This window comes from Chaetomium tenue (genome assembly GCF_020726465.1).
Source record: "Chaetomium tenue strain MPI-SDFR-AT-0079 chromosome Unknown F5144scaffold_6, whole genome shotgun sequence".
Lineage (NCBI taxonomy): Eukaryota > Fungi > Ascomycota > Sordariomycetes > Sordariales > Chaetomiaceae > Chaetomium > Chaetomium tenue.
The window spans coordinates 3,183,789-3,210,586 of record NW_027117334.1 but is presented as its reverse complement, the minus strand read 5'-3'; the positions used below and the strand labels follow the sequence as shown (position 1 = coordinate 3,210,586).

General features: G+C 56.9%; 10 protein-coding genes across 10 annotated transcripts; 9 read left to right on the top strand and 1 right to left on the bottom strand.

The window, feature by feature from the left end:
• The first annotated feature begins 42 nt into the window (after positions 1–42).
• On the top strand, positions 43–533 carry F5144DRAFT_366533 (uncharacterized protein). The gene has a single exon (XM_066784443.1). It carries the CDS (start codon positions 166–168, stop codon positions 427–429), a length of 264 nt encoding a protein of 87 aa, XP_066640309.1. The 5' UTR covers positions 43–165; the 3' UTR covers positions 430–533.
• Positions 534–2,667: 2,134 nt separating this feature from the next.
• On the top strand, positions 2,668–4,699 carry F5144DRAFT_595716 (uncharacterized protein; the record flags this gene model as incomplete). The annotated part of the gene is made up of 5 exons (XM_066790723.1): positions 2,668–2,701; positions 2,777–3,397; positions 3,458–3,532; positions 3,600–4,399; positions 4,601–4,699. The coding sequence occupies 5 exons, from the start codon at positions 2,668–2,670 to the stop codon at positions 4,697–4,699; spliced, it is 1,629 nt and encodes a 542-aa protein (XP_066640308.1).
• A 556-nt stretch (positions 4,700–5,255) lies between these two features.
• On the top strand, positions 5,256–7,659 carry F5144DRAFT_366441 (mannosyltransferase putative-domain-containing protein). Its single transcript, XM_066784442.1, has one exon. The coding sequence runs from the start codon at positions 5,730–5,732 to the stop codon at positions 7,446–7,448; it is 1,719 nt and encodes a 572-aa protein (XP_066640307.1). The 5' UTR covers positions 5,256–5,729; the 3' UTR covers positions 7,449–7,659.
• A 1,008-nt stretch (positions 7,660–8,667) lies between these two features.
• F5144DRAFT_497334 (uncharacterized protein) lies at positions 8,668–9,447 on the top strand (the record flags this gene model as incomplete). The annotated part of the gene is made up of 1 exon (XM_066786201.1): positions 8,668–9,447. The coding sequence occupies one exon, from the start codon at positions 8,668–8,670 to the stop codon at positions 9,445–9,447; it is 780 nt and encodes a 259-aa protein (XP_066640306.1).
• Positions 9,448–12,707: 3,260 nt separating this feature from the next.
• Positions 12,708–13,223, top strand: F5144DRAFT_583664 (uncharacterized protein). The gene has a single exon (XM_066789568.1). It carries the CDS (start codon positions 12,735–12,737, stop codon positions 13,056–13,058), a length of 324 nt encoding a protein of 107 aa, XP_066640305.1. The 5' UTR covers positions 12,708–12,734; the 3' UTR covers positions 13,059–13,223.
• Positions 13,224–13,439: 216 nt separating this feature from the next.
• Positions 13,440–16,034, top strand: F5144DRAFT_518782 (Alpha/Beta hydrolase protein). The gene is made up of 5 exons (XM_066786671.1): positions 13,440–13,678; positions 13,732–13,835; positions 13,886–14,555; positions 14,635–15,054; positions 15,127–16,034. The coding sequence occupies exons 1-5, from the start codon at positions 13,541–13,543 to the stop codon at positions 15,604–15,606; spliced, it is 1,812 nt and encodes a 603-aa protein (XP_066640304.1). The 5' UTR covers positions 13,440–13,540; the 3' UTR covers positions 15,607–16,034.
• A 512-nt stretch (positions 16,035–16,546) lies between these two features.
• Positions 16,547–17,844, top strand: F5144DRAFT_595713 (RTA1 like protein-domain-containing protein; the record flags this gene model as incomplete). Its single annotated transcript, XM_066790722.1, has 4 exons — positions 16,547–16,868; positions 16,951–17,011; positions 17,122–17,589; positions 17,724–17,844. The coding sequence occupies 4 exons, from the start codon at positions 16,547–16,549 to the stop codon at positions 17,842–17,844; spliced, it is 972 nt and encodes a 323-aa protein (XP_066640303.1).
• Positions 17,845–18,600: 756 nt separating this feature from the next.
• F5144DRAFT_551086 (uncharacterized protein) lies at positions 18,601–21,313 on the bottom strand (the record flags this gene model as incomplete). Its single annotated transcript, XM_066787676.1, has 3 exons — positions 18,601–19,760; positions 19,812–20,009; positions 20,047–21,313. The coding sequence occupies 3 exons, from the start codon at positions 21,311–21,313 to the stop codon at positions 18,601–18,603; spliced, it is 2,625 nt and encodes an 874-aa protein (XP_066640302.1).
• A 761-nt stretch (positions 21,314–22,074) lies between these two features.
• On the top strand, positions 22,075–22,996 carry F5144DRAFT_583653 (uncharacterized protein). The gene is made up of 3 exons (XM_066789567.1): positions 22,075–22,377; positions 22,440–22,700; positions 22,763–22,996. Exons 1-3 carry the CDS (start codon positions 22,133–22,135, stop codon positions 22,845–22,847), a joined length of 591 nt encoding a protein of 196 aa, XP_066640301.1. The 5' UTR covers positions 22,075–22,132; the 3' UTR covers positions 22,848–22,996.
• Positions 22,997–23,022: 26 nt separating this feature from the next.
• F5144DRAFT_365805 (GNAT acetyltransferase 2-domain-containing protein) lies at positions 23,023–26,719 on the top strand. The gene is made up of 5 exons (XM_066784433.1): positions 23,023–23,089; positions 23,157–23,502; positions 23,569–25,443; positions 25,496–26,247; positions 26,305–26,719. The coding sequence occupies exons 1-5, from the start codon at positions 23,070–23,072 to the stop codon at positions 26,507–26,509; spliced, it is 3,198 nt and encodes a 1,065-aa protein (XP_066640300.1). The 5' UTR covers positions 23,023–23,069; the 3' UTR covers positions 26,510–26,719.
• The last annotated feature ends 79 nt before the right edge of the window (positions 26,720–26,798 follow it).

The following is a 26,798-nucleotide window of genomic DNA, read 5'->3' as shown; positions in this document are numbered from 1 at the left end:
CGAGGAGTAACTTTCGCCTTCGGGAAATAGCGTTGTTTTCCAGATTGGTAGAGCCCGGCACTTTCTAGCTGGAGGCTCCCATCCACCAGCGTAAACTTTTTTTTTTTTTTTTTTCCTTTTTTCTCTTCATCTTTTTGGTACTACATCTACAGTGGATCTGGAAGTATGGTGTATCTTGCTTGGCTTACAATACAAACCCATTCAATTCCAAATCTGCTCTGTTTTTCTACTACCTTTGCGGCCGTTTCTGTCAATACAGACCTAGTATCGGACCCGAAACGGAAACCCGCTCCCTTTGGGAAACTTGGTCGGAACGGCATGCATCACCTCCTCCAACAAAAGGGCATCCATTATTTGGACGGCTTCTGTGGTGCTGCTCAAAAATGCCCAGAACTGGTAGCTATGAGGATAACAGACAGCGTCCTTTAAACCAATAACGACGAAGGCAAGAAGCTGTCGTCATTGCCGGGACAGCGACTGGGAACCCCGAACATGGGCCTGGTGGTCATGTATCTGGGCAGCTAGCCTCCTTCCACCCTTGCATTCCATTTTGATCAACACGCGTGCTCTAGAAACGGCCTTTGTCTTCCATAGACTCATACTGATCCCTTGGATGAATATACGGAAGTGATAAGTATGCCTCCCTATGCTTTTCTGTCCAGCTTAATCTTCCACCGGAAGCATTTCGTAGGATCCATATTTTCCCTTCGATTTCACCGTCTGCGGCATCACCGAAACGAACTCGCCATTGCCTTCACCATCCGACTCCTTCTTCACCTTAGGATAGACTACGCAATTGTCATCATGATCTGCACTCGAGATGGTGTAATCAATTTTGACCACGAGACACCATGCATTGGTGGCGTTACGTCCCACGAACGCTTCTTTGACGTCGACATCGGAAAGAGGGACCTGAGACCGGGGACAGGTGTTGAGGGCCTATATCCCTAGCTTCAAAACATAAGTTGTTGGAGCCATGGCTGGGGTGAGGTAGATGCAAACCGGAGTTCGTCATCGCTTTTACACTAATTAGACCGGGCGCATGTCACGAATATGCCAACAGGTGGGGCTCCGAAGGCGCAGGACGCCTGAGCCAATCATTGAAGGGACCAATCGGAACAAGGGATAGGAACGCCGGACTGCAGTATGCTAAGATGCTATGATGCTCAGTCCGGACATAGCACAATAGCAACATAGCACCAGTCAATCTGTTGCAAAGGTACGAGGATACCTAGGAATCGGGCATGTATATAGTCACTAGTCCTGGAGAGCTCTGAGAGTTCTCCAGTTAGCAATCACAACTACAGTTCGCTACAAGCTCGCCAGCCTACTGTTGAGACAAGTCTATTGTTGTGCACCCTTTGGCTGCACCGAACCTAAGCATCCAAGAGAGATTACCTTCACCGAAGCTGAACCCTAACAGGATAGGATCCTGGAGTAGGTTCGTCACAGCGCACCTCTGAGACAGTCTTTGCCTCATTTAGGAGAACTAAGTTACATCTCTCTAGATTTGTTTGGCCAAGGAACGAACTGGAGGAGTTGGCTGGCATTCTTCTCATATCAGTTAGAACAAACTGAACTCCAGTCTCCAGAGGAAGGTTCTTAATTAGATAGTTACCTAGGTTGAATGCTAGAGTGCCAAGCAGATATCGACTCTATTAAGCCAAACAAAAAAAAATAGATAGATTTACTTGATTTCTCCTCCTTCACTGTCATCTTTCATTTTTTAAACTCCAGCTTTTTTGCCCAAAGGATACCCAGTCCAGAGAGGTAACGGGGGCGATGTCATGTTCCTAACTAGGTACGATCACCATCGAACGGCGATCAAAGATAAAGATCATGGATACCACCGCAGTGGTGTGATGTGCGATCCTAGGCCGTTGCAATGCCGACATCACCGCCGACAAGCTGAGCCGACATTGTTTTTCGATTCGTTTCTATACAAGTACTCGAGATTCATTGATCAACATCTTACAACCAAGCATCCTTCTCTCTTTGGAATCCGTCTTGCTTATAGCCGCCATTTACAAATGCATTGTTTGCAATGATCTGGGCACATTGTGGATGGGAAAAGTATCAGAGGGATAAGTGAGCGTGGTGGATTTTCTGTTTGGAGTCTGTGGGTTATAGGAAAGTGGGAAACAGTTTTGCCTTTAATGGTACCGACCATACTGATCAGTGAAGAAACATATAGCAGAGGAGGGCAATAATATTCATGTCATCGTGATGAATATTGACACTGAATTGGTCAACCTATGAAGTCGTGCCCGAGAAGGGTCTCAGAACTGCTACGAGCTACTTACTCCTATTGGTTAAAATACACTAATACGTGTTGGTTGGTGAGATGGGATGCACCTCGCCACAGGCGCAATAAAAGAATCGGATCCATCTGCGCTAAATGCTGACACAGGTCGGTGGGTAGCATTGAACGGGTGTTGGATGACAGCGGGGCTCGCATCCGTTCACCTGAGTGGAAGCGGCATGGAAATGAGTGGGATTGTGGTGAAAGTGACAGGGACATGAGAATCTCGCTGGAAAGCCAATCGCAGCATCTCGGTTCGGCTTGGCCCGTGAGGGACGCAGTCAGCACGAGACTGCGAAGATTGTTTGGGGCTGATGGTGTTTTTCTGATTCAACATCACAAAGCACAACGCCCGTCTCTCGAGGATGGAGAGGTTCGATTGCGTGGTCGTCGGCGCCGGTGAGTCTCCTGAGCCCTTTCGTCCTACTCGTGGTGTTATCTGAGGATGTATCATATGTTGACTAAACGCCAAAGGTTGGTACGGCCTGGGCGCGGCCAAACAGTACCACGTCACTCACCCGACGGACTCGTTGGTGGTGTTTGACGGGCAGTCCACGCTGGGAGGATCTTGGGCCTCCGAGCGCATATATCCGCTGCTGAAGAGCAATAACCTGCTGGGGACGCTGGAATATCCTGACTTCCCCATGACCACGGCAAGGTTTGGGATCAAGACGGATAATTATATCCCTGGCGAGGTTGTCTACGAGTATCTCCAGGCCTACGCGACCGAGTTCGGCATCGATAAGCATATTAGGTCGGGGACAAGGGTGTTGTCGGCCGAGCACTTAGACGGGACCGAAGGGGGTTGGCTCTTGACCACCGCTTCCTCGGATACCAGTGGCAAGCAGAAGCAGAAGCTCGTCAAAGCACGCCGGCTCATCATCGCGACGGGGATAACATCAGAGGCCTTCCTCCCGCATTTCCGAGGCCAAGAAACCTTTGGCGGCCGCATCTTCCACGGCAAGGACTTCCAGCAGAACCGCGATACGCTAGACACTGCGAAGTCGGCAGTGGTCTTCGGTGGCCACAAGTTCGCCTGGGATGCCGCCTACGCCTATGCCTCTGCGGGCGTGGAGACGCACATGGTTATCCGGGGTGAGTCCTGTGCAGTAGGGGAGGTGAGGGGATAGTGCGTTGGCTAACAAACCGACCCAGCATCCGGCCACGGCCCCTGTTGGATGTCGCCTTCATATGTGACGCCGTTCAAGAAGTGGATTGAGAAGCTCGCTAGTACGATCATAATCCCCGCTCCCTCTCATCACGTATGCATCTCTGACATGGGGTATTCAATTCCCAGATATCCGCGCTCTCACCTGGTTCAGCCCCTGCATCTGGGGCAACGTGGACGGCTACGGCGGCATCCGCAACTTCCTGCACGGCACCGCGCTGGGGCGGAAGATCGTCGACGTCTTCTGGAGCGTCCTGGGCGGCGACGTGCTGGCGCTGAACAAGTACGACTCGCACCCAGAAACGGCCAAGCTCAAGCCGTGGCTCCCGGCCATGTACTCGGGCACCAGCTTCAGCATCCTCAACTACGACACGGACTTCTTCCAGCTCGTCAAGGACGGCAAGATCCGCGTGCACGTCGGCGACATCACGCACCTCAGCCCGGGCAAGGTGCACCTTTCGGATGGCGTGCAGCTCCGGGCCGACGTGCTGCTCGCCAACACGGGGTGGAAGCACGTGCCGCCCGTCCGGTTCCTGCCCGAGGGCATCGACCGCGAGCTCGGGCTGCCGCACGCGGCGGACGCGGACCCGTCGCCGTCCGCGGACGACCTCGCCTGCCAGCCGGACCTCCTCGCCCAGACCGACGCCCAGATTCTGGCAACCTTTCCGCGGTTGCGCGACGAACCGGTCTGGAACGCGCGCTACAAGCCGCTGCCGGGCACCAACCTCCCCACCACTGCGGACGATAACCTTGACCGAAACCCCAACGCCTCATTAACCCCTTTCATGTTGCACCGCTTCATGGTGCCGCCCTCGGCGCGCTTCCTGCGGACCCGCGACATCGCCTTTGTCGGCAGCGTCGCCAACTTCAGCAACGTTATCACGGCGCACGTGCAGGGCTTGTGGGTGGCGGCGTATTTTGAGGGGCGGGTAGGCGGGTTGGGCCAGGACTTGACAACAGGCAATGGTGGGGGATCGAAATTGGAACTGGAAAAGATTCGGCGGGAGGCGTTGCTGCACAATCGCTTCGGGCGCTGGCGGTACCCGATCGATTGGGGCAGCCGCGCGCCGACTTTTATTTTTGATGCGGTACCCTATTTGGATATGCTGTTGCGGGATCTCGGCTTGGAGACGCATCGTAAGGATGGTGTGTTTGCTGAGCTTTTTAGTCCGTATGGCCCGGAGGATTATCGGCGGATCAACGAGGAGTGGGCGGCGGCGTCGGCGTGATGGGTTGGAGATGGTTCTGACAGGACGGGAACCCCTGGAGATCGACAGGGCGGGATGAAGCGGCCGGCTTTCTCCACGAGTTTATTCTGTATTTCAGCCGCGTGAGACAATTTTTACAACCATCTCCTTAGTGTTGATTCGTATACGAGGTAAGCCCACCTATTGGGTGTCTGGGACGGTCAGAAAATTAATTCTGAAACCTAGCGACCAGCGGTAGGTTGCTAAGCCACCCAGACACGCAACGTGAAAGCTACTTGCAGGGGTCGGGGATAACGACGATAGTGACAGACCTTATACGAAAGACATGGTATGTACGACCCAATGAAAGACTTCCATGATGGGTCAGCTCATCGACGATGGAGGCATCTGACAGGCTCTTCTCGGCCAGTCAGCCAGTCTGTACTGGTACCAGCTCAGCTCGTCGTTGGCGTGTTTCGGCGGCGGTTGGGATTTGGGTTAGGATTTGGGAACTGGAAACCAGAAGAATACCGCGGGTTGTTGTTCTCTGTTGAAGTACCAGCTCACTCGAGTCAGCGAGCTAGCCTCGAGCGGGTTCAATATCTCTCGCACACGCCTTATCCCCGGAATGCGAGATACGAGCAGTGTGTTGCGTAACACGGAGAGACTTGTGGCCGGGAACACGGCAAGCTGGGCCAAGAATGACCCACGGAGATGATTCCGTGGTCAAGCGGAACAAAAAAAAAAAGGGGGAGGGAAGGGCGCTGAGGTCTCAACAATGCGCACGAAGATGGGGGCACAGAGAAGAATGTTCATGGTTCGCAAGGCCAATGGTCAGGCACTGCGACTGCCCCGACTGCCCCCCCGTAGGTATTCTGGTGCTACCGAAAACATCAAATAGACGGAACAATAACCTGCTCTATCGCTGTCGAAGAAGGTGCAAGTGAAACAACGACGACGCAATAGCGCTTGCCGAGTGTTCTGACACCTTACTGTTGCCCGATAGCTCCTTCCCTACATACCTCCCCACCTATTATCTATCCAGGTCCCTATCTCACCTTCGAGCCTTCCTATGGACGCCTGGAACGTGCGAGGAAGCCTCGTGTTCCTCCAACACTCGCTAAAATCCTTCCTTCACAACGGCAAGGCCAAGTTTTTCGTCCTGGTTCTTCTTTCATTGCTCTCCTTCGCCCTCCTTGCTCATCGCTTGTCCTTCTTCGACGACTTTTACACACGGTATGCTCCCGCTCCCGCTCCCGCCACTCCCGGTCCTCAGCTCGGCAAGCATCAGCCCAGTGGGTGGTGGATCGAGTTTTTCGGTCGTCTCGAGAGCACCCGCATAGCGTTACCCCCCCTTAAGCTCCGCGGCCGTTCACTCAACTGGAAGCCCGATGTCGACGGAACACGCCTGGACCGGCTCGATCTCACCGAGGAGGATGAGGCCATACTCCGCAAGTCACATGCTTCCTTCATTAGCCAGCTTGCTGTATTCGCCAGCCACCTGCCCTACCGTGCCGGCACTACCGGAATCGTAACGACAGCCGGCGAGCGTAACTTTGGGCAAGTTATCTCGCTGGTGCTGATGGCGCGGCGAGCAGGCTCCCGCTTGCCAATAGAGATTATACTCGATTCGTCCTCGCCATGGGTGGATCTGGTGTGCTCCGAGACGATGCCTCGCCTCAACGCTACCTGCGTATCCCTCCCCGAAAAGTGGACCGGTATAGATCTCCCCGAGGGAAAGTTGATGCGGTTTCAGTGGAAGTACCTCTCGATCATCGCGTCGACCTTTCAAAACGTACTCTTCCTCGACGCCGACTGCCTTCTCGTGCGGAATCCCGACCCCATCTTCGACCTCGGTTCCGAGCCGTTTACCTCGACTGGGTTTATAACCTGGCCCGACTTTTGGGCGTCGACCACGGCGCCACGGTTCTACAGGATCGCCGGCGACCTCGAGATCCCGTCGGTAACCTCGCGGGCCACGTCGGAGAGTGGCATGATGGTGTACGATAAATCCCGCCACGCCGATACCCTCCTTCTCGCCGCCTACTACAACTACAACGGGCCGAAGCACTATTATGTCATGCTCTGCCAGCACGGTGCTGGGGAAGGTGACAAGGAAACCTATTTCCACGCCGCGCTGGTGCTAGAAGGGCTGCGGGCCCGGGGAGTGTACAAGCAGCCGACGGTGTGGATGAAACCCGGGGTCGGCGTCAAGAAGGGGTATTATGACGTCAAGAAGATGCCCCGTTCGCACGGACGGACGGTCGACGGCAAGTGGAGGGGCATGTTCATGATACAGGTTGATCCGATGGTGGATTACGAGGGAGTTATGGGGGCCGTTGCGGCCAAAAAGAACGAAGTCCATGCGAATCCTGAGCCAAAAAAGAGGCAGCCCTCTGGAGGTGCCGAGTTGGCGCGCGCACAGCGGGGAGCGGCGGCGGTAGACGAGGAAGACTTTATCACTGACTCGTCGTTCCTCGGCACGGTGGGCAACCTGACGTGGGAGAAGTTCGACCACCGCATCATGTTTTTGCACCATAATGGCGTGAAGCCCGACTTTACGCACGTCCTCGATGAGAAGTCGGGCTTTGTCGCGAAGAACGAGAAGGGCAAGTATGTGCGGCTGTGGGGCGACCCGGGTTGGCTGCGGGACACCTTCGACCGCGATGTCGAAAAGGATCTCTGGGAGGACTCGATGCGAGTTTACTGCCAGACAAAACTAGAGAAGTTAGAGCGTATACGCGAGGTGTGCGCGAGGATGGGCTTGCTGTATGCAAAGGTGTACTTGTAGGTAGTGTCTAGGTGTTTCTTGGGATCTTGTTTTAAGGGCTTTGTCGTCTTTTGGGTTCTACAGATGGTTAGAGGATGAGGATAGAAAGATAGAGGCTAAGGGTTCCTGGGCGCAGTTTTTGGAGTCAAACTCGTGTCATTGAGATGCGGTTTACAGATTATGAAATCTGCTGTTCTGGCCGCCGGATTTGGCAGGGCGGGGCTGCCATTTTCGGGGGCACTGACAGTGCGGGGCGCTGGGTCACAGCCAGGTACATGCTTGGTACCTCGCGCCCTCCAACCAAATCATCCACGGATCTGCGACCCCGACACCACCTTGCCCCACCCTCCACTGAGCGTTTCAGCCCTCGACGGTTGGTTCGAGAAACCAGTGACTCCCGAAATCCAGGATCCAGGAATCCCGTTCCCTCGAACTGGCATCCATTTTCGGCTCCCAGCAAAGCGGCAGGCGCTGACGTCTGGGAGAAGAGAGGAGAGGAGATGAGATGAAAGATAACTAGACTTGATTGTGTAGGAGTCCCAACCCTATCTGAACATAACCGGTCCGGGTCGAACCGATTGCTGTGGGGTCCCCGTCAGAGCAATCCGCGGGCGCCGCCGGGGACCCACACCAGGTCGAACCGATGGACGACCGGCGGTCGGGGTAATCGGAGCTATGGAATTGGTATGTATGTACATGTCTTGGTTGGCCCTTGACCTGGTGTGCGGGGAGTGGTGTGAAAGAGGCGTACAGGCCAACCGGCAACAGCTCCCATATCGAATGGTGGCAACCAGGGGGCACGGGCGCGGGCAAGGGCTAAAGGCTGCGTTAGATGCACTTTTCTGAGTTTATTTAATTAATCATATTTGTATTGGGAATTGGGTACGAAATGGAGCGTGCTATTCCGTACAGGCCTGCGTAAGCCAGTTCAACGAACAAGTCGAACAATATGAAACCAAGATAAAGACCACCGCTAATCCCGATCCAGCCAATCAACCTGTTCAAGCCTATCAATTTGAGCCCATTAAACCCAATAAGTCTAACGCGGACCCGATAGTTATTCGTTTAACTCACATAGCGTGCCACAACCCCGACGCCGAGCGCAACCAACATCCCCCATAAACGTCCCTGATCCCTGATCCCCGATCCAACCCAACTCCATGCTTCCGCACTGCACTACTCACTGCTTACAACCACAACCACAACCACAACCACCACCGCAGAGCCGATCGCTACGAACATGCAGCTTACGGTAGGCCCCGAGAGCCTCGTTGCCTTGACGGCAGACGGGACGATACGATGTCTCCTCAACACGCGGTACCCGCTCCCGTCCCGGCAGTCCTCGGCCGCGTTGGCCCTTGCCGATCAATTGGTCAAGGAGCTTGCCCGCGCCGTTACCGCACAACTTGGGCCCCTTCCAGTGCCGTCATCCGCCACGGCGGCTGAAGACGGAGCCCCATCGACCGACAGCGTCACCGGTTATACGGCCGACACGCGCCTCCATGCCGTCCTGCTCGAGCGCAACCGCCTCTTTGTCTGTTTCGACCTGTTTCTCCCTGACTGCAAGCCCGAGGTCCGTCGACGGGTGGACGAGAGCATAGCACAGCCGATCCACATCTTGCTTAAATCGGGTGACATATGCCGGATGATGAGAAGCCCGGGGCTAGACAGGGAGGTTGCCGGGAGATATACCGAGTTTCGGGAGGTTGACAAGGGCCCACGGCCGTACTTCGACGACGACCTGAGCCCGGCCTTTTATGTGAATGGAAAACGTTATGAGGGTAGATTGGAAGACTATGGCCCAGAGTTTGAGTTTCCTCTCGACGAGGACGACGAGGCCAAGGACGAGACGTGGGAGCCACAGGAGGTTTGCGGCGATAGAATCGCGGATGACGGCTTCCCAGAGCTGCTCGTGAGGTGGAAGAGTGGTAGGGAGACATGGGAGGATTACGACGATGTGGCCAAGACGGTGCCCGAGGCGCTTGCCGAGTATAAGCGTCGTTGTGGGCAGACCAGTTAGGGCAAACTGTTCGACGACGTTGGCCGGCGTGAGCACCAGCGACGGGCCGGGCGCTAGGCCACGCACGATGTAGTCCGTGAGCGAACCCGATACGCAGCAGCACTCAATGCCCCAAGGGTTGTTCGAGGGACAGGCCGTCGTCGTGCCGGGCTCGTTATGGGCCCGGTCGGGGACGAGGCCGGTAATCCTCGTGATCCCTCGGACCTCGGCGGCGTTGAGCTCCGCGAGCCTCATGACCGCCACCACGGCCAGGGTGACGACCGTCTTGCCCAACCCGGTGTCGAGGGCTATGATCCCGCTACCCAGCCCCTCGCCGAAGCTCCGCTGCAGCTGCTCGTAGACCGCCTCCATCTGGTAGGGGTGGAGCCAGAAATTCGTGCCTGGCATCTGGGCGCCCTCGTCGTGGGCCGTACGTGCGACGTCGTGGCAGAAGAGCCGGCACGTGGCAGCCCAGCGCTCCACATCGTCTGTGGTATACAGGGATGCCGTAAGGGCCTCGAGGACCTTGTTCTCCGCGCCGGCCGTATCGTCGCCGTCGTCCGCCTCGGAATGAAAAGCTGTGTTGTCCTCCTCCTGTACAGCGGGATGTTCCGAGACAAATATTACCGAGCCGTCGTCTGAACCATCGTCTGTAGCGCTATCGGCGCTCTTGAGAGAGGGCAGACTAGGAGAGGGCGAGCGACGCAGAGGTGGCTGATCGACGAACTCCTGCGCGGGCTGTGCTGCGGGCGAGGGCGCTGTATATGGTCTTTCCGGCGAGGGGGGGTGAGAGCGGGGGCTGGCTGGAGTGGTAAGGCGGGCGTAGGGGCAGGAGACAGGCCTCGCTGCGGCAGAGCTAGGGCTGCCGCCTGGCGATGGGCTAGAACGGCATCTGTCGCCGACTGCCCGACAGCGCAAATCCCCATCTCTCTTCCTGGGCCTCGCTCCCTTCGCGCCCGCAAACCCATCAGGAAAGCAACGAACACCGACTACCTCGCCGTTGACTGTCCGGCGCGCGCGCCCGTCGTCTTACTTCCCTATCGTTGGTTTCCCTCGCCTACCGTGCGCGTGCGCTCTCTTCTCCCGCCCTCTGCCTCCCCGCTATCAACCCCGCCATTGCGTCGCGAGCTGCTGCTGGTACCCCCCGGCCCTCGGCCGCTTGAGCCCTTTGCGTCATGGCCTCAAGACGGGCAACATCAAGGGTAAGATTGACGCCCCACGGCTCCCTGCCTGTTTGTTTCCCCACCCGCGCGTGCCGGGAGCTGACCAGCGAGCGGGATCCCAAAATTCAAGGCGCGAAAACCAACCCCCTGGAGACACTGTCTGCGACCGACCAAACGACCCTGCCATACAAACTCCGCTATACTTTGGAGGCCCCGTTCGTCAACCTTGCGGGCAAGCCGACTGCGCCATCGAGCCCCTCCGCACGCGACTAGGACACTGATGGCGATTGCCGGTCACAGCCTACCCATTTTCCGACAACCTCGTGAGGACGAACGACATGGACACGCCTAGCACCCCGGCGAGTCGGCCTGCCAAGAGGGGCGGCGATGCCCTCGACCCTGATGCCCGCCACTCCCCCGCCAAGCGCCAGAGGGAGGCCGCTCTCCTGGCCCTTGCGGCACCACCACCTCCTTTCGCCCACCACCCCGAGCTGCCTTTTGCGTGGCCGCACTGTGGCATGGCCTTTGAGTCGTTGTCGGACCTCATCGTCCGCGTAACCGGATTTCCCGACGATCCCGGCCAGCCCCAGCACTGCCAACAGGACGTCTTGGCCAGCATCCAGCCAAACGATGGAGCCGCTCCCCATCACGACACGGCACGCCCCATCCCGCGAGCCGGTGACCAGACCAAACAGTAAACCTCCAGACCTGCCCTGAGTGTGCTGGTCAGCCGCAGCAGATAGGGATGATAAGGCCGAGCTAAGCAGGCTGCTAAAACGATGATATGGCTTTGCTGGCGCAACCAACGGCAAGGCGGACCGGGCCTGAGAAGGAGTTGGTTGGCGGAAACGACAGCGCGGCTTGGGAATTCTTCCTGCAGCAGCCAACCACAGCTCCTCGTGTAGTACCCCGCATAGGCCGCACCGTGCTAGGACGCGAATCTGACGGAGCGCTATACCCGATTCGAAAGGCCGCCGTTTCCGGATGTAGCGACAGCATGTTCGACATTACAACAATACCTCCGTACGAAGCACAGCAATCCAATGTGTCCCGGGTGTCTTACATGTGCTGTCGTTTTTTTGCCTAATACGGTTAGCTCAATACCAAAATAAATTGAGCGACACACGTCAGATGCGATTTGGCTTTCAGATATACTCCACAGATTACACATGTCAACTTTGACACTCTGACCTTCTTGCAACCACAATTTAGTCGCCCACCTTCGAAGTCGTGGCCGGGCCGAACTTGGCCAGTACAATGCACCAACACCGCATCCTCGTTAGCAGCGCATTGCGCACCAATGGCTACCAATTGTCAAGACAGCACCATACGCAGCCGAGATCAACGCTGATCTCACTCGAGAAGGCGCTTTGCAAGAGGATACAACAACACGCACCCGAACCAAGCAACACCGCTAGCTCCACCTCCCCCAAATACCACCGCCGACATGCCTCAACGGCCGCCGCAACCATCGCCACCACCACCCCGACTCACGAGCAAACCCGAACCCGTAACCGAACTCCCCCCTCATCCGCCACCGACGCCGTCACAACCGCCGCCGCCGCAGTAGCATCCGCAAACCCCCCTCCAACAACCCGCCCCCCACCGCTCAACCTCCCGACCCGCGCTACCCCCAACAACAACGCCCCGCCCCCGCCCTTCCTCTCCCCCGCCAACTTCTCCCACCTCTTCGCCACCGGCGTCGCCTACCTCAAGTTCTACAAAACCGGCGTCAAACACATCGCCACCAACACCCGCCTGCTGTACTCAACCAAACCCACCCAGAAAAACCCTTCTTTCCCGGCAGCAGGCACTACCACTACCACCACCACCACCACTGCCGCAGGAATACCAGAACTAATCCCGCGCCCCGCCCCCAACTCGCGCGCTTACAAGCTCCTGCGCCTGCGCTGGCAGCACGACGTGCGGCGGCTGCCGCTGTTTGCGCTGCTGCTGGTGGTGTGTGGGGAGTTCACGCCGCTGGTGGTGCTGGCGCTGCCGGGGGCGGTGCCGTTGACGTGTCGCATTCCGAGGCAGGTTAAGGGGTTGATGGAGGGGGTGGAGGGGAGGAGGGCCGGGGTGAGGGGGAGGGCTGCTGGGGGGGGTGTTGAAGGGGGGGTTGCTGGGGAGGTGGGGCCGGGGGATATGGCGGCTTTGTTGGGGCTGAGGGTGAGGGCGTGGACGCCGGGGTTTGTGCTGCGCCCGCGCGTGAGGAGGCGGTTGGCGTTTTTGCGGGAGGATGATGCGTTGTTGGTGGCGGCGGGCGGGGCGGAGGTGCTGGTTGAGGAGGAGCTGCGGTTGGCGTGTACGGATCGTGGGGTGGATATTTTGGGGAGGGGGGAGAGGGAGTTGAGGGAGGCTCTTGGGAAGTGGTTGCGGTTGACGGATGAGCGGAGGTTGGGGGAGGAGGGGCGGGAGGAGGTTGTGAAGAGGTTGCTGCTGCTTAAGGATAGTAAGTGGCGGGATTGAGAGGTAGGGTGTGGATAGCGTGTATAACTGTGTACTACGGCTGTAACTACGGGATTAGACGGCCCTTTAGAAGTCTGTCGGGATATAGATGTCAGGGAGGGGATGGGCCCTCTCCAGTGTATGTCAGGGGAAAAAATCGAATCTGATATATATCAAGCTGGGTGTACTCAGCTTAGGGACTACGAGTATGTCTCACTCCGGCCATTCTCACGATTGAAGTACCCATAGCCATCCCACGCAGCACATCACCCAATGCCTTCTTCCTTAAATTGTTTCTAGACTAGCCTTCCTCTGACTCCCTGACTGATGCAGCCGGTTTCCTAAATAGGCAGGTGAGCGGTTAGGACGGGATTTAAATCCGAGGCACGCGCATTGGGGTTCAGTCGACTTACGCGTCTTGAGCGTCGCTAAACCATACTTCTCCAAAATAACAAGCAATCCCCAGAGAAGTTCTTGGGGCTACCCAAAGAACAAATGTGAAAATGAAAAGCAGGAGTCTATTCAGCAGCGTTGCCTCCGCTCTCCTCCTGGGAGCCCACGCCCAGTTCCCACCAAAAAGGGAGGGCATCACGGTGATACAGTCCAAGTTCCATGAGAACGTTAGCATATCGTTTAAGGAGGTCAGTTTGTCTCATTCTATCCACAAACCAGCCCAAATTAAGACCATGGACAGCCCGGACTATGCGAAACAACACCAGGCGTCAAGTCGTACTCGGGATACGTCCATCTTCCACCTAACCTCCTAGAGGACGGAGACCAGGACTATCTCATTAACACGTCAGTGCAGCTGTCCTACCCAGTGGATTTACCGTAACTGACAACGCCAGCTTCTTCTGGTTCTTCGAAGCCCGCAAGGACCCAGCCAATGCCCCGTTGGCCATATGGCTGAACGGCGGTCCAGGGGGTTCGTCCATGATGGGCCTGCTAGAGGAGAATGGGCCCTGTTTTGTCGCGCCGGACTCCAAGTCGACATACCTCAACCCCTGGAGCTGGAACAACGAGGTCAACATGCTCTATATTGACCAGCCCGTGCAGACCGGCTTCTCGTACGACGTCCTGACCAACGTGACGATACAGCTGGATGTCGAGGACCCGTCCGAGCCCGTCATCACGCCCGCCAACTTCACCGACGGCGAGATCCCCGCGACCAACAACACGTTCTGGATCGGGACCATGGGGAGCCAGAAGGTGTCGCAGACCACCAACACCACGGAGCGGTCCGCCCACGCCATGTGGCATTTTCTGCAAACGTGGCTGTTTGAGTTCCCGCACTACCGCCCGGACAACGGCAAGATCAACCTCTGGGCCGAGAGTTACGGCGGGCGCTACGGGCCGGGCTTCTTCCGCTTCTTCCAGGAGCAGAACGAGCGGATTGCCAACGGGAGCCTGTCCCACCCGGGGGCGCGCCCCTTGCAACTCGGCACGCTAGGCATCATCAACGGCGCCATCGACTGGTCGATCCTAACCGAGGCCTGTTTCGACTTCCCCTTTAACAACGTGAGTCCCCTTACCAATCCCCAGTCTCTTTCCCAGCCCACCAACCCAACAGTTCACTAACCCCCCACCCCCCTCCCAGACCTACACGCCCCCCCTCTACCCCCTCTCCCTACACACCTCCCTCCTCCAAAACTGGACGCGCCCCCACGGCTGGCGCACCCAACTCCTCGCCTGCCAAGCCGCGCTCCTCTCCCCCAACAACCCCGACCACAACACCACCACCTCCACCCTCTGCACCACCACCCTCACCACCCTCGAAACCGCCTGCTTCCACACCTACACCACCACCGCCCGCCGCGGGCCCTACGACATCGCCCACCCGGCGCACGACCCCTTCCCGGCGCCCCACGCGCGCGGCTGGCTGGCGCGCGAGGAGGTGCTGGCGGCGCTGGGCGTGCCGGTCAATTACACGGCGGCGTCGGCGGCGGTGGGGGACGGGTTTGAGGCGTCGTGGGATATGCTGAGGGGGGGGGATTTTTTGGACGTGCTGGGGGGGTTGGTGGATGGGGGGGTCGGGGTGTGTTTGGTGTATGGGGATAGGGATTTTATGGCGAATTGGGTGGGGGGGGAGAGGGTGGCGCGGGGGGTGCGGTGGGGAGGGAGGGAGGTGTTTGGGGGGGAGGCGGGGTATGCGAGGTTGTTGGTGGAGGGAGAGGGGGAGGGGGGTGGAAAGGGGGAGAGCTGGGAGTGGAAGGGCTTGACCAAGCAGGTCGGTTCGTTCAGCTTCACACGCTTGTTCCAGGCCGGGCATGAGGTGCCCGCGTACCAGCCGAGGGCGTCGTACGAGGTGTTTCGGCGGGCCATGGGCGGGTGGGATGTGCCGACTGGGAGGGTGAGGGTCGGGGACGGGTTCGTGACGGAGGGCCGGCGGGATGCCTGGGTGGAGAGTGAGGTGCCTGAGATGCCGGACCCGAAGTGCTATGTGCTGAAGCCGGATACCTGCGAGCCTGAGGTGTGGCAGACGGTGGTGAACGGGACGGCCGTGGTGAAGGATTGGTTTGTTGTTGAGGAGGAGTCGGTGGAAGGGGGGTTGGGAGGGGATGAGCTGTGAAGGGTTGATATCAGCAGTTGATATGTGAATGTGGGAGATACATTGGGGGCCACTGATCTGATTTTAACGGCCAGGTTTGGGTCATGGAGTCTGACAAACGATCGATCTATGTTTCCGTTCCCGAGACTGTTGAGAAACCCCCTTTCTTTTTCTTCTTTTTGATTTCACGTGGCCATGACCTTTAGATTAAAAAACGAAGATTGCATTTGAATTGCTCAGACGACCAGAGACGGTAAATCTTGAATTCAACAACAGCTTGGAGCTTGAAATTTGAAAGTGGACTGCTGAAACCCGAGTCCACAGCCGAGGAGAAAAAGGGGGAGGGGAGGATGTGACTTTATGGTAACCACATGAACACCAGGCACCTAGAATCAGCATCTCTCCCATCGGACAACACCATTAATTGTTACGGCTTTTTCTAAGTGAGATGGCATGTAGTGTTGTTGGTGGACCCCCATCATCACCCCCCCCCTAGCCGCACGGCATCGTCTCTGATTCGACAATTAAGCGAGTGCGAAGATGCGAATGTGCGAAGATGCGATCGGATAGGGTGTCCGAAAGCGAATCACCCCTGTCAAGCATATGTCCAAATAGAGTTCGGGACCAAGCCCCCAACCCCTGGGTGAGCCGCGCAAGCAAATCGAAGTCAACCAAGATGCATTCTGGAACATGAAAAATTCAGGCCAACACGTACGCTTTCCTTGGCTGCTGGGTCTTCTTGATCCTTCGACAAGCCCGGTCAGGCACTATCTTGACTGCAGTTGTAATTATGTAGATTGCGAGCCGAGGCTGTGCCGTGCTCGTCGACGGAGTACTACTGGTATATATGTCAAGACATGTCCCGTTCTGTCTCAACTCTTGCCGTCCAAGTCGAGCCAGTCACTCCAGCCAAAGACTACATTTCCAACCTCCCCCGAACCATCATACTCACTCCCCAACCATGGCTTCCACACTCCCTCCCGGCGCCATACAGCCACCCCCGAACATGGTCGTCTTCGGTCCAGACGCCAACTGCACGCTTGAGCTCTGCCCCGTCGAGATGTCCGTGTACGGCTACCAGCCCTCGCTCGTCGCCAACATCATCTTCATCGCGCTGTATACTGTCTCCATAGCCCTACACCTGTACCTCGGCCTCCGGTGGAAGCACTGGTGGTTCATGGGCTGCATGCTCGTGGGCGGTGCGAACGCCATTGCGGGCTACGTCGGCCGTGTGCTGCTGCACTACAACCCCTTCAGCTTTGCCGCTTTTATGTTGCAGATCAGTAAGTTTGAATCTTTCAGATTAACTTGACGAGCCAGGCAAACAGCACCAGGAACATGTCACTAACCACGCCCACCTCTCAGTCTGCGTCACAAGCGGACCCGTCTACTACTGCGCCGCCATCTACGTCACGCTCTCCATGGCGTAAGTCCCCTCCTTCTCAACCCTCCCCTCCCCCTCCCTTTTCAAAATCCAACTCCCCTCTCTCCCCCTAATCATACACTAACATCCCCCCCCCCCCCCCCACCCAACAGAATAACATCCCTCTCCCCCACCCCCACCCTCTCCCGCCTCCCCCCGACCCTCTTCTACTACATCTTCATCCCCTCCGACCTCCTCTCGCTCGTCTTCCAAGCCGCCGGCGGCGCCCTCTCCACCGAGTCGGCCGGCTCCAGCACGCTCGGCGTCAACCTCGCCCTGGCCGGGCTCAGTCTGCAGGTGTTTACCATTGTGTTGTTTTGTGGGTTTTTTGGGGACTTTTTGGTCAGGTATTTTCGGTTTAGGAAGGGGAAGGGGGTGGGCGGGTATGAGAGGGGGTATGAGGGGGTTGGGGGTGCTGGGGGAATGCCGGATGGGAAGAGGTTGAAGCTGTTTTTCGGGTTTATGGTGCTTGCGGTGGTGCTGATATTGGTTCGGTGTGCGTATCGGTTGGTCGAGCTGAAGGAGGGGTATGGGGGGGAGTTGGTGAGCAATGAGGCGTTGTTTATTGGCTTGGAGGGAGTGTAAGTGATTTCTGGTTTTTTTGGTGTTTTCTACCCCTGTTCCAACCTTATCCCCTCTCTTCCCTGTTTTATTTCCCTTCAGGGAGCTCATTTTTCTCCTGGTTGGCCGATACTGATTCTGTTTTCAAAAATAGGCTGGTTCTAGTTGCCGTCTATTGCTTGATGATCGCACACCCTGGGTTCGTCTTCAAGAGGGGGGCGAGGAACAGGTCGTCGGCGATCAGCCAACAGGAGCTACAAGAGTACAACAAGTGATGCTGGCCGTTGAAAGTCATGGAATCCGGTAACTAGACGGGAGTCTAATTTCAACATAGGTGGACGTATGTGCGCACCAATCCGTCAGGGGGGGATAGAATCTGTTTAGGACTTGGATTTGTACGAGTAAGAAGGCAAACGCTACTAGAATTTAATAAGTCTATCTTTGCGCGACAGCGAGATAAGCAAGGCAAACATCTATTGCCAGGACTACACTAGAGTTGGCCGAGTAGCTTGCGTCAATTATCTCTCAACCCTGAATCTCACTCGCAATGCAAACAACACAGACCGCGCCCCGCCTCCCAACCGGAGCGCCTGTGCATCCCTTGAAGCCATCAAACCGTAAAATATCATCGCTAAGTACGAGGCCGCGTGGCCTGGTATCGAGAAACTTCCAAATATGCATGACGAATCCTCCTTGGGTTGGGGGACCCGAAGCTCGGCCTCGAGCAGCCTTCTCGGCCTGCTGGACGAGGTACTAGTCCTAGGTGACGTGCTCCTCGTCGGGCTCCTCCTTGACCTCGCCCTAGGCAGCGGCCTCGCCTTCTACTGGGACCCGTCGAATAAACACCGCGGATCTGCTTCCTTGAAACCTGCGCCTTTGAGCACCATGATGGTACAGGACTGATCGTTGTACAGCGACCGCGAAACTGCCCGTCCCGAGCGTTCCAACTGCCCAAAACCCGCCAGCACGTATCTCCCCTTATTACCTATACACCTCCCCGTATCACTGCTGCGACTCAACCCGACTTGGTATTAGTGGGCAGCACGCTTCAGCTGATCCATAATCGTCTGGACCTGCTGCGCCGGATCCATGCCGCCGTAACCGTTGGGAGCAGCGCCCACGGACACACCATAAGTGGGGGCGGCCCCGTAGGTCGGCGACGCAGGCTGCGCTGCCGCGGCATTCCGGAGATTGCCTAGAAGGGCATTCATGTCGATCTGGGCGGCCTGCGGTGCGCTGGCCACCGGGACGCCGGGGTACGTCTGGGTTGCGCCCGCTTGAGGGCTCTGAAGCGACGCTAAAAGGGCCTGGAGAGCCGAGTTGTCGAGCCCGCCGACCATGCTTGCGAGGTCGGCACCAGAAGGGCCAGGCTGCGGTTGTGCAGGGAGGGCGGCCTGTTGAGGGTAGGCCTGGTAGGGGTACCCGGCAGGCGGCGCCTGCGGCTGGTGAGGGGGATGAGTATAGTGACTAGGCGCGTAAGATGCCTGGGGTTGCGCGAGGTGCGTCGCTGACTGGGATTTCTCCCTCGAGACGAGCTCGGCCGCGATTGGGGGATCCACGTCCTGGTACAATTCGAAGCGGACGCTGCTGCCGCCAGATCGGATGAATACCTGGACGGGGATCTTGCCCTTGGTTTGCGCGCCGTAATCAAGATCAACGATGGCATACACCCCTTCGACAACTTGGCGCTGCAGCACCGTCTCCCGAGGGAATCGAGGATTCAGATACATGACATCGGTCTTCAGACCCTTGTTATGGAAGGCTCCCTGGACCCAGCCGACGAACTCTCTCGAGACCTCTTGGAGGAGGAGGATCTGCACGTCGGGAACATCGGCTCCAAACCGGCGAGGCAAGTCGAACCGGTCGCCGTCGGAGGGGGCTCTGCGGTGCGGGCTGGGGCTCCGACGCCGGTATGAGTCGTCACCACCGTAGCGGCTGAAGCGCGCGGGCGAACGAGATCGGCGGCGTTGGTGGCTGTCGAATCCACGGTCTCGGGGATAGTGACCGTCTCGGCTGCCGCGGGGGTCATTCCGGCGCGGGGAGGGAGAACGCACCGGCCGGTAGTCGTCTCGTTTCCAACTACGATCGCCGTTATCGAACCGCTCGTTCGCTTGAGAGCCCCGCGGGCCTCGGCGGTCCGGAGACCTATCTCGGTCGTCCTTCTTCTTTTGCGCGCGTGAGATCTCGAGATCTAGGGATTGGTTAGACGGCGACGAAAGACGACGGGCAGGGAACTACTCACGGATCTTCCGGCCACCGAGCTCGATGCCCTGGGCTCCTTGCATGGCGGCATTGCCTTCAGCGATGGTGTGGTATTGGACGAAACCATAGGCGCTCTTAAGGGAAATCTGCGCTAGTCTGCCGAACCGGTGGAATACGTCGAATACTTCGCGTTTCGAAACTCGTTCGCTAGACAGGTTGCCTACATCGCCACTATGAGCTCATGATTGTAAAGTAGGGCACTGAAACAAACTCACCAATAAAAATGCGAGAGCCCTCCGGGAATCTTTCCCACTTGGCCTCTGATGTGTATCGTTTCTCATCGGCCTGGAACTGCTCCCAGAGCTGTTTGGTGGACGAGCCATGGTAATTCCCGGAAGGATCTCCGGCATGGGGCATGTGATGGACATGGGAATGAGATGTCGCGCTGAAAACGCCCGGCGGTGGCGCGGGCAAGGAAGCGAGACCTTCATTTGCAGCGTACGCACTATGCGATGTGACGGAGCTGGTGAGGGACATCGGAACTGCCGGGGTAGCGGGTGCATTGTGGCCCCGGGGTTGGAACGAGTAGTGCGCCGGTGGGATGGCGGGCAAGCCGGCGGGTGGATTGGGGAGAGAAGGCTTGGGAGGGAGGGAAGGGGGATGAGAGGTGGGCAAGGAAACCGGAGGGGCTTGAGAGGTGACGGGGCTGGTTTGCACTGGAGGGTTAGAGGGCGAGCCTGTGGCGGCGGCTCTAGCAGTGATGTCGTCTACCAGCTTTTGGATGTCAACAGAGGCATCATCTTCATTTGCCGACGCAGGAGCCGCCGGGGCGGCGGTAGCGGGAGCCCCATTGGAGGCTGGGGTAGCTGGGGTTTGCGACTCAGCAGGTTCGGTGGCAGAGGTTGCGGCAGGCGCCGCGGATGATGGGATAGTGCTCGCCGCGGCAGGCGGGAGCTCGGGGGGATGGTCGGAGCCGTTGGTTTGCTCGAACGGCAGGGCAGTCTCTGGAGCTTGAACCTCACCGTTGGTGTGGGGCAAGGCCGGCGGAGGGGTGGGAGGGCGATCAGAAGGGACAGCTGCAGGGTCAGGCGTGGACGCACTATTCATGGATATCGAGGCCATTGATACATCTGGCTGAGCCTCCTCACCCCCATCTTGATCCTCATGAGCTGCTGGCGAATCAAATGTTCTGGCATAGTCATCGTTGGCCGTATCTGGTTCCTCTCCCCCCTGTTTTTGCCCCTCCTCGCCCTCGCCGTAGTCGATACTCTCGTCGGACTCGTCGTGAGACTCGCCCGAGTAATCTCCGCCCACTACTATTGTGTCGGAAAATCCGCTGGGCGCCGCGGTTGGGTCCATTGTGACGGGATTAGGAGCAGCAGGTAGCGACATCTCGGGATGAGCCGATTCGCTGACAATCGCTGCGTGGTCCTCGAGCCTTGGAACCGCCGTGTTCTGGGCGGCGTTCTGGGTGGGCACGGGGACTGGAGAAAGGGGGCTCGGGCTGGCGATAGCCACGATTTCTGGGGACGGATTTGACATCAAGCACAGCTGTGTTGAAGACCGCTAGGTTCTTGTGTTGAGAATAGAAGTCGATCCACCTTGGGGGTGTGCAGTCGATGATGGGCCGAGATCAGCAGCAGTCAGGCAATTGGGCGTGATTCACATTGAACTCGGGCTTCCGGGAAGGCAGGCGGGAGAGAAAACAACGGGAGTTGTGGCGCTGGCCTTGGGTAGGTAGGTTGTTTTGTGATGAGGAAGTCTCTCGAGGTTGATTGCGGGAGGGGCAAAGGAAACAAACAGTGGAGGTTAGGAGAAATAAGATTTGGCGATTGAAATAAGTCAGTTGTGGAGAGAAACAGGCAAGGCCACAAGGCGACGATGGATTTGAGGCAGGGTTATTGCGTGCAAACCTGTCGATTTGGAGAACGAATTCTCGGAGTGTGTGTGTGTGTGTGTCGCGTATGTGCAGTGTATGTTGTGGGTGGAATGGAAGTGGGAAAGAGGTGGTCAAATTTTGGGCTGTGAGAACTTGGAGGACCGCAGTTCTGGAAATGCCGACAGGAAGCCGCCATGACACGCCCAAGCCCAGGCATGAGCAAGAGAGCCATGTGGGGATCCATTGCAAGGCTGTCTGCTCAACTGACGAAAATTCTCGTTCCCCACATGGAAGGCGGCTTGCGAATGCCCCGCGACAAGACTCGGTTACTTGCTAAATTAGGCTTAGCGTGTCGGTGAACAATGTGCGTGTTTGCTTGGCTGTTTGTTCCTCGGCGGGTTCTTGTTACTGGTCCGAGTCTCATGCATGGTATGGGATTTATCACTTGAGTTTCGCAGACCTCAATTCACAAAAATGACAAAATGAAAAATCACCATGCCCTCAGTGCATCCATTCTACTGGTGAGTAGATGGCCATGGAGCATATGGCCTGCAGCCGGACTAGCTTTCCGACGGTCTGTGAGACACCAAGCTTTCGAGGCATCTTTCGATCAAGATGAATTGGCTGAGGCAAGGAAATGGCACCAGTCCTTCCAGCCTATGAGTTTGCCCGAAGGCAACACATCCTTCTCACGGTCCAGCGGCCCTGGAGGGCAGCATGTGAACAAGTTTGTGACATCATCATCTTCTGGCTATTATTAATAGCACATTGACACATTGGCATCTTCAGGACCGAATCTAAGGCCACAACCACATGGCCCGTCACCCAGCTGTTAGGGGTTCTCCCCAAGCTGCTGCACTCCGGTGTCCGAGACCTAAAATATTACTCTCGTCGAAATGACTGCCTCACAATACAGGCTCAGACACAGAGAAGCCGCAGTGCAAATGCAGACGAGAACCACCAAAAGCTCTTTGAAGAGATCCAGGGCCTGTATCGGAGAACAGTGCCCGGCGAAACAAGGCCAGAGAAGGCCAAGAAATACGCAGCACTGTGAGTGAGGGTTGCTGTATTGTGAGTTGCCTGATTATAGCTCATATTGACAATAAAATCAGAAAGAAGGGCGCCAATGAGGCTCGAATGAAGTCAAAGAAACTACAGAGCTCGAAGAAGTCGTCCCGCAGAGGCACTCTGGACTGAGCTAAAACCGGGGCAGCATCCATGTGGCTTTCGGTGCTGCTGCAAGTGACAAGGATCTTGTTAGTGCCTGGGAGCTGCAGCGGGTGGTACCAAAAGTGGATCTAGGAAGCCATACCGCCCGGCAGAATAAAAATAATTGAGCTGTCGCACCTCTGCGACCTGTAAATTTTGGGCCCCTCTATCGTGACCGTTCTCAGTTCGGATCTGCCAACAGCCGCGATCATGTCGACTCAAAAAACAGTGTAATAACGCCATATCAAGCATCCGATATCAAGTTGGGACTGCATGCTAACGTCTCACGCATTGCAGAGATTCACGGATCCCCACCCTCATCCGCAATGGCCTCCAAGAGAAGAAGCGCAGCTTCTTCGTCGTGGTCGGCGACCGCTCGAAGGAAGCCATTGTGCATTTATACTACATCATGTCGAGCATGGACGTGAGGCAAAACAAGTCGGTTCTCTGGGCGTACAAGAACAAGCTTCTCGGCTTCACAAGTCACCGGAAGAAGCGCGAAAACAAGATCAAGAAGGAGATCAAGCGAGGCACGCGCGAGGCCAATTCCGAGGACCCCTTCGAGCTTTTCATCTCGCTCCATGACATTCGCTATGTCTACTACAAGGAGACCGACAAAATCTTGGGAAACACATATGGCATGGTGAGTTGGAGCCTGCCACCACGGTCAGAAGAGAAGACCAGGCGGGAAAGCTGACATAAGCGGCAGTGCATTCTACAAGACTTCGAGGCTATGACGCCCAATATCCTTGCCCGAACCATCGAAACCGTCGAGGGTGGAGGCTTGGTCGTACTGTTGCTGAAGGGCATGAACAGTCTGAAGCAGCTGTATTCCCTTTCTATGGACGTACACTCGAGGTACCGGACCGAAGCGCACGACGACGTCGTTGCGAGATTTAACGAGCGCTTTATTCTATCGCTTGGGGGTTGCGAATCCTGTCTCGTCATCGATGACGAGCTCAACGTTTTGCCGATATCAGGGGGAAAGGGCGTGAAGCCTCTCCCGCCACCAGACGAGGATGAACCGAAGAGTGCGGCAACGCAGGAGTTGGAAAAGATGAAAGAATCTCTCCGAGACACTCAGCCGATAGGGTATCTCGTCAAGCTGGCCCGCACAACCGATCAAGCGAAGGCCTTGCTTACGTTTGTGGATGCCATCGCGGAGAAGACGCTGCGGAACACCGTCACCTTAACCGCAGCGCGTGGTCGTGGCAAATCAGCAGCCATGGGTGTTGCCATCGCAGCTGCTGTCGCGTACGGATACAGCAACATCTTCATCACTTCGCCATCGCCAGAAAACTTGAAGACGCTGTTCGAGTTTGTCTTCAAGGGCTTCGACGCACTCGACTACAAGGACCATGCTGATTACTCCATTATTCAGTCTACAAATCCCGATTTTAACAAGGCGATTGTCCGGGTCAACATCCACAGGAACCATCGGCAGACCATTCAGTACATACGCCCTCAGGACAGCCATGTTTTGGGACAAGCCGAGCTTGTGGTCATTGACGAAGCGGCGGCTATCCCCTTGCCTCTGGTGAAGAATCTGATGGGTCCGTATCTGGTCTTCATGGCTTCGACAATCAGCGGTTACGAAGGCACCGGCCGCTCACTCTCGTTGAAACTAATCAAGCAGCTGAGGGAGCAATCTCGGGCGGGCGCCAATCCAAACAGCGGCGGCGCGGTTGAAGTCGATAGGTCGAGCGGGCGGGCCACCAAGGAGACCGTCGCGGTGGGCGGACGGTCGCTCAAGGAGATCACTCTCTCCGAACCCATCCGTTATGCCCAAGGGGATAAAGTGGAGAAGTGGCTGAACACACTTCTGTGCTTGGACGCGACACTGCCCAAGTCGAAACTCAACACCCAGGGATGCCCGGACCCTTCGCAGTGTGAGCTGCTGCATGTCAACCGCGATACGCTGTTCTCCTTCCACCCGGTCTCGGAGAAGTTCTTGCAGCAGATGGTCGCGCTCTACGTTGCAAGCCACTACAAGAACTCCCCGAATGACCTGCAGCTCTTGAGTGATGCGCCGGCGCACGAGCTGTTTGTCCTTACCGGCCCCATTGTCGAGGGCCGCCTGCCGGAGCCTCTATGCGTGATCCAGGTGTCGTTGGAAGGCAAGATCAGCAAGCAGAGTATCCTAAACAGCCTGGGCAGAGGCCAGCAACCCGCTGGTGATCTGATCCCGTGGCTGATCAGCCAACAGTTCCAGGACGACGAGTTTGCTTCCCTATCAGGTGCTCGGGTCGTCCGAATCGCGACGAACCCCGAGTATATGTCAATGGGGTACGGCTCGAAGGCGCTTCAACTCCTGATCGAGTACTACGAAGGCAAATTTGCCGACCTCTCGGAGAATGGAAGCAAAGCTTTGCAGCAATCCATCCCTCGAGTCACAGATGCCGAACTTGCAGAGGCCAGCCTTTTTGACGACATCAAAGTCCGGGACATGAGCGAGCTGCCACCGCTTTTCGCCAAGCTAGCCGAGCGCCGGCCCGAAAGGCTCGATTATGTGGGTGTTAGCTACGGGTTGACCAGTCAGCTGCACAGGTTTTGGAAACGGGCCGCGTTCGCCCCAGTCTACCTGGTAGGTGCTCTAGAATGGCCGGCGACGATACAGGATACTAACCAGGGAACAGAGGCAAACCGCAAACGAACTGACGGGCGAACACACGTGTGTTATGATCCGGCCGCTCCAAGACGGGAATGACCCGAGCTGGCTCGGTGCGTTCGCCAACGACTTTCACCGCCGCTTCCTATCTCTCCTCTCATTCAAATTCCGCGAATTCGACCCCGGCTTCGCGTTGGCCGTCGAGGTATCGGCGAACACGGGCGCTCGCTTGGACCCATCCACGGCGTCGGTTGCGCTCAGCAAGGCTGACCTAGATGGGTTACTAACGCCGTTCGACCATAAGCGTCTCGAGTCGTATGCCAATGGGCTGCTCGACTACCACGTCGTGTTGGATCTCATGCCGACGATTGCGCAGCTGTATTTCAGCGGCCGCCTGCAGCTGAACGGGAAACTCACTGAGTTGCAACGGGCGGTCTTGCTGGGTATTGGCATCCAAAGGAAGGACCTTGAGGTTGTTTCTCAACAGATGTCGATCACAATGCAGCAGCTTATGGCTATGTTTATCAAGATGATGCGAAAGATCTCAACATACTTTAGCTCGCTGGTTACCGGGGCCATCGCGGCCGAGATGCCGGACCCGAGCAAGGTTGGTGTAAGCCGGGAGAACGCAGCCGGTATGCATGACGATGAGGTGGTCGACAACAAGTACGCGCCTATCGAGGCCAGCCTAGAGGACGAGCTTGAGGAGGGGGGCGACGAGGCGATGAGCGAGCTTCGGGCGAAGCAGAGGGAGCTGATCGACTCACTCCCGCTGGACCAGTAAGAAGCCCGCTACCAGGCCGCCTAGTTGTGTATATGGGTGCTAATAGGAACTAGGTATGAGATCGGAGGTGACAAGTCGGCGTGGGAGGACGCGGAGAAGCAGGTGCAGAAGGCGACCAAGAGCGGTAAAGGCAACCCGCTGGTCAGCGTCAAGACGAAGGTAAAACGCAAGGCTGAGGAAGCGGATGGGCATGAGGAAAAGGGCGGCGATAGGGGGCACTCGAAATCCAAGAAGGCAAAGCGGGAGAAGAAGAGGTGAGGAGGGATCGTGGGTTGTTAATACGATATAGGGCTATTTTACTGCTGGCCGAAAAAGATACCCAAGCCTGGAGCAGGCTTCTCATCTGATTCGCTCTCGGTGACGGTTTTACTGTGCGGATAGATGGCGTTGAGTTCTGGGACCGATGAGTGGGTTTCGTCCGTGATTGGCTCCAAGAACGAGGGGCAGGACTCGGAAGGTCGCAAATCAAGGTGCGCAACGGCTGATCATTAACCCCGAAATAACTCTATTCCATGCGACCTACGACCTAACGAGGAAGACCCTGTTT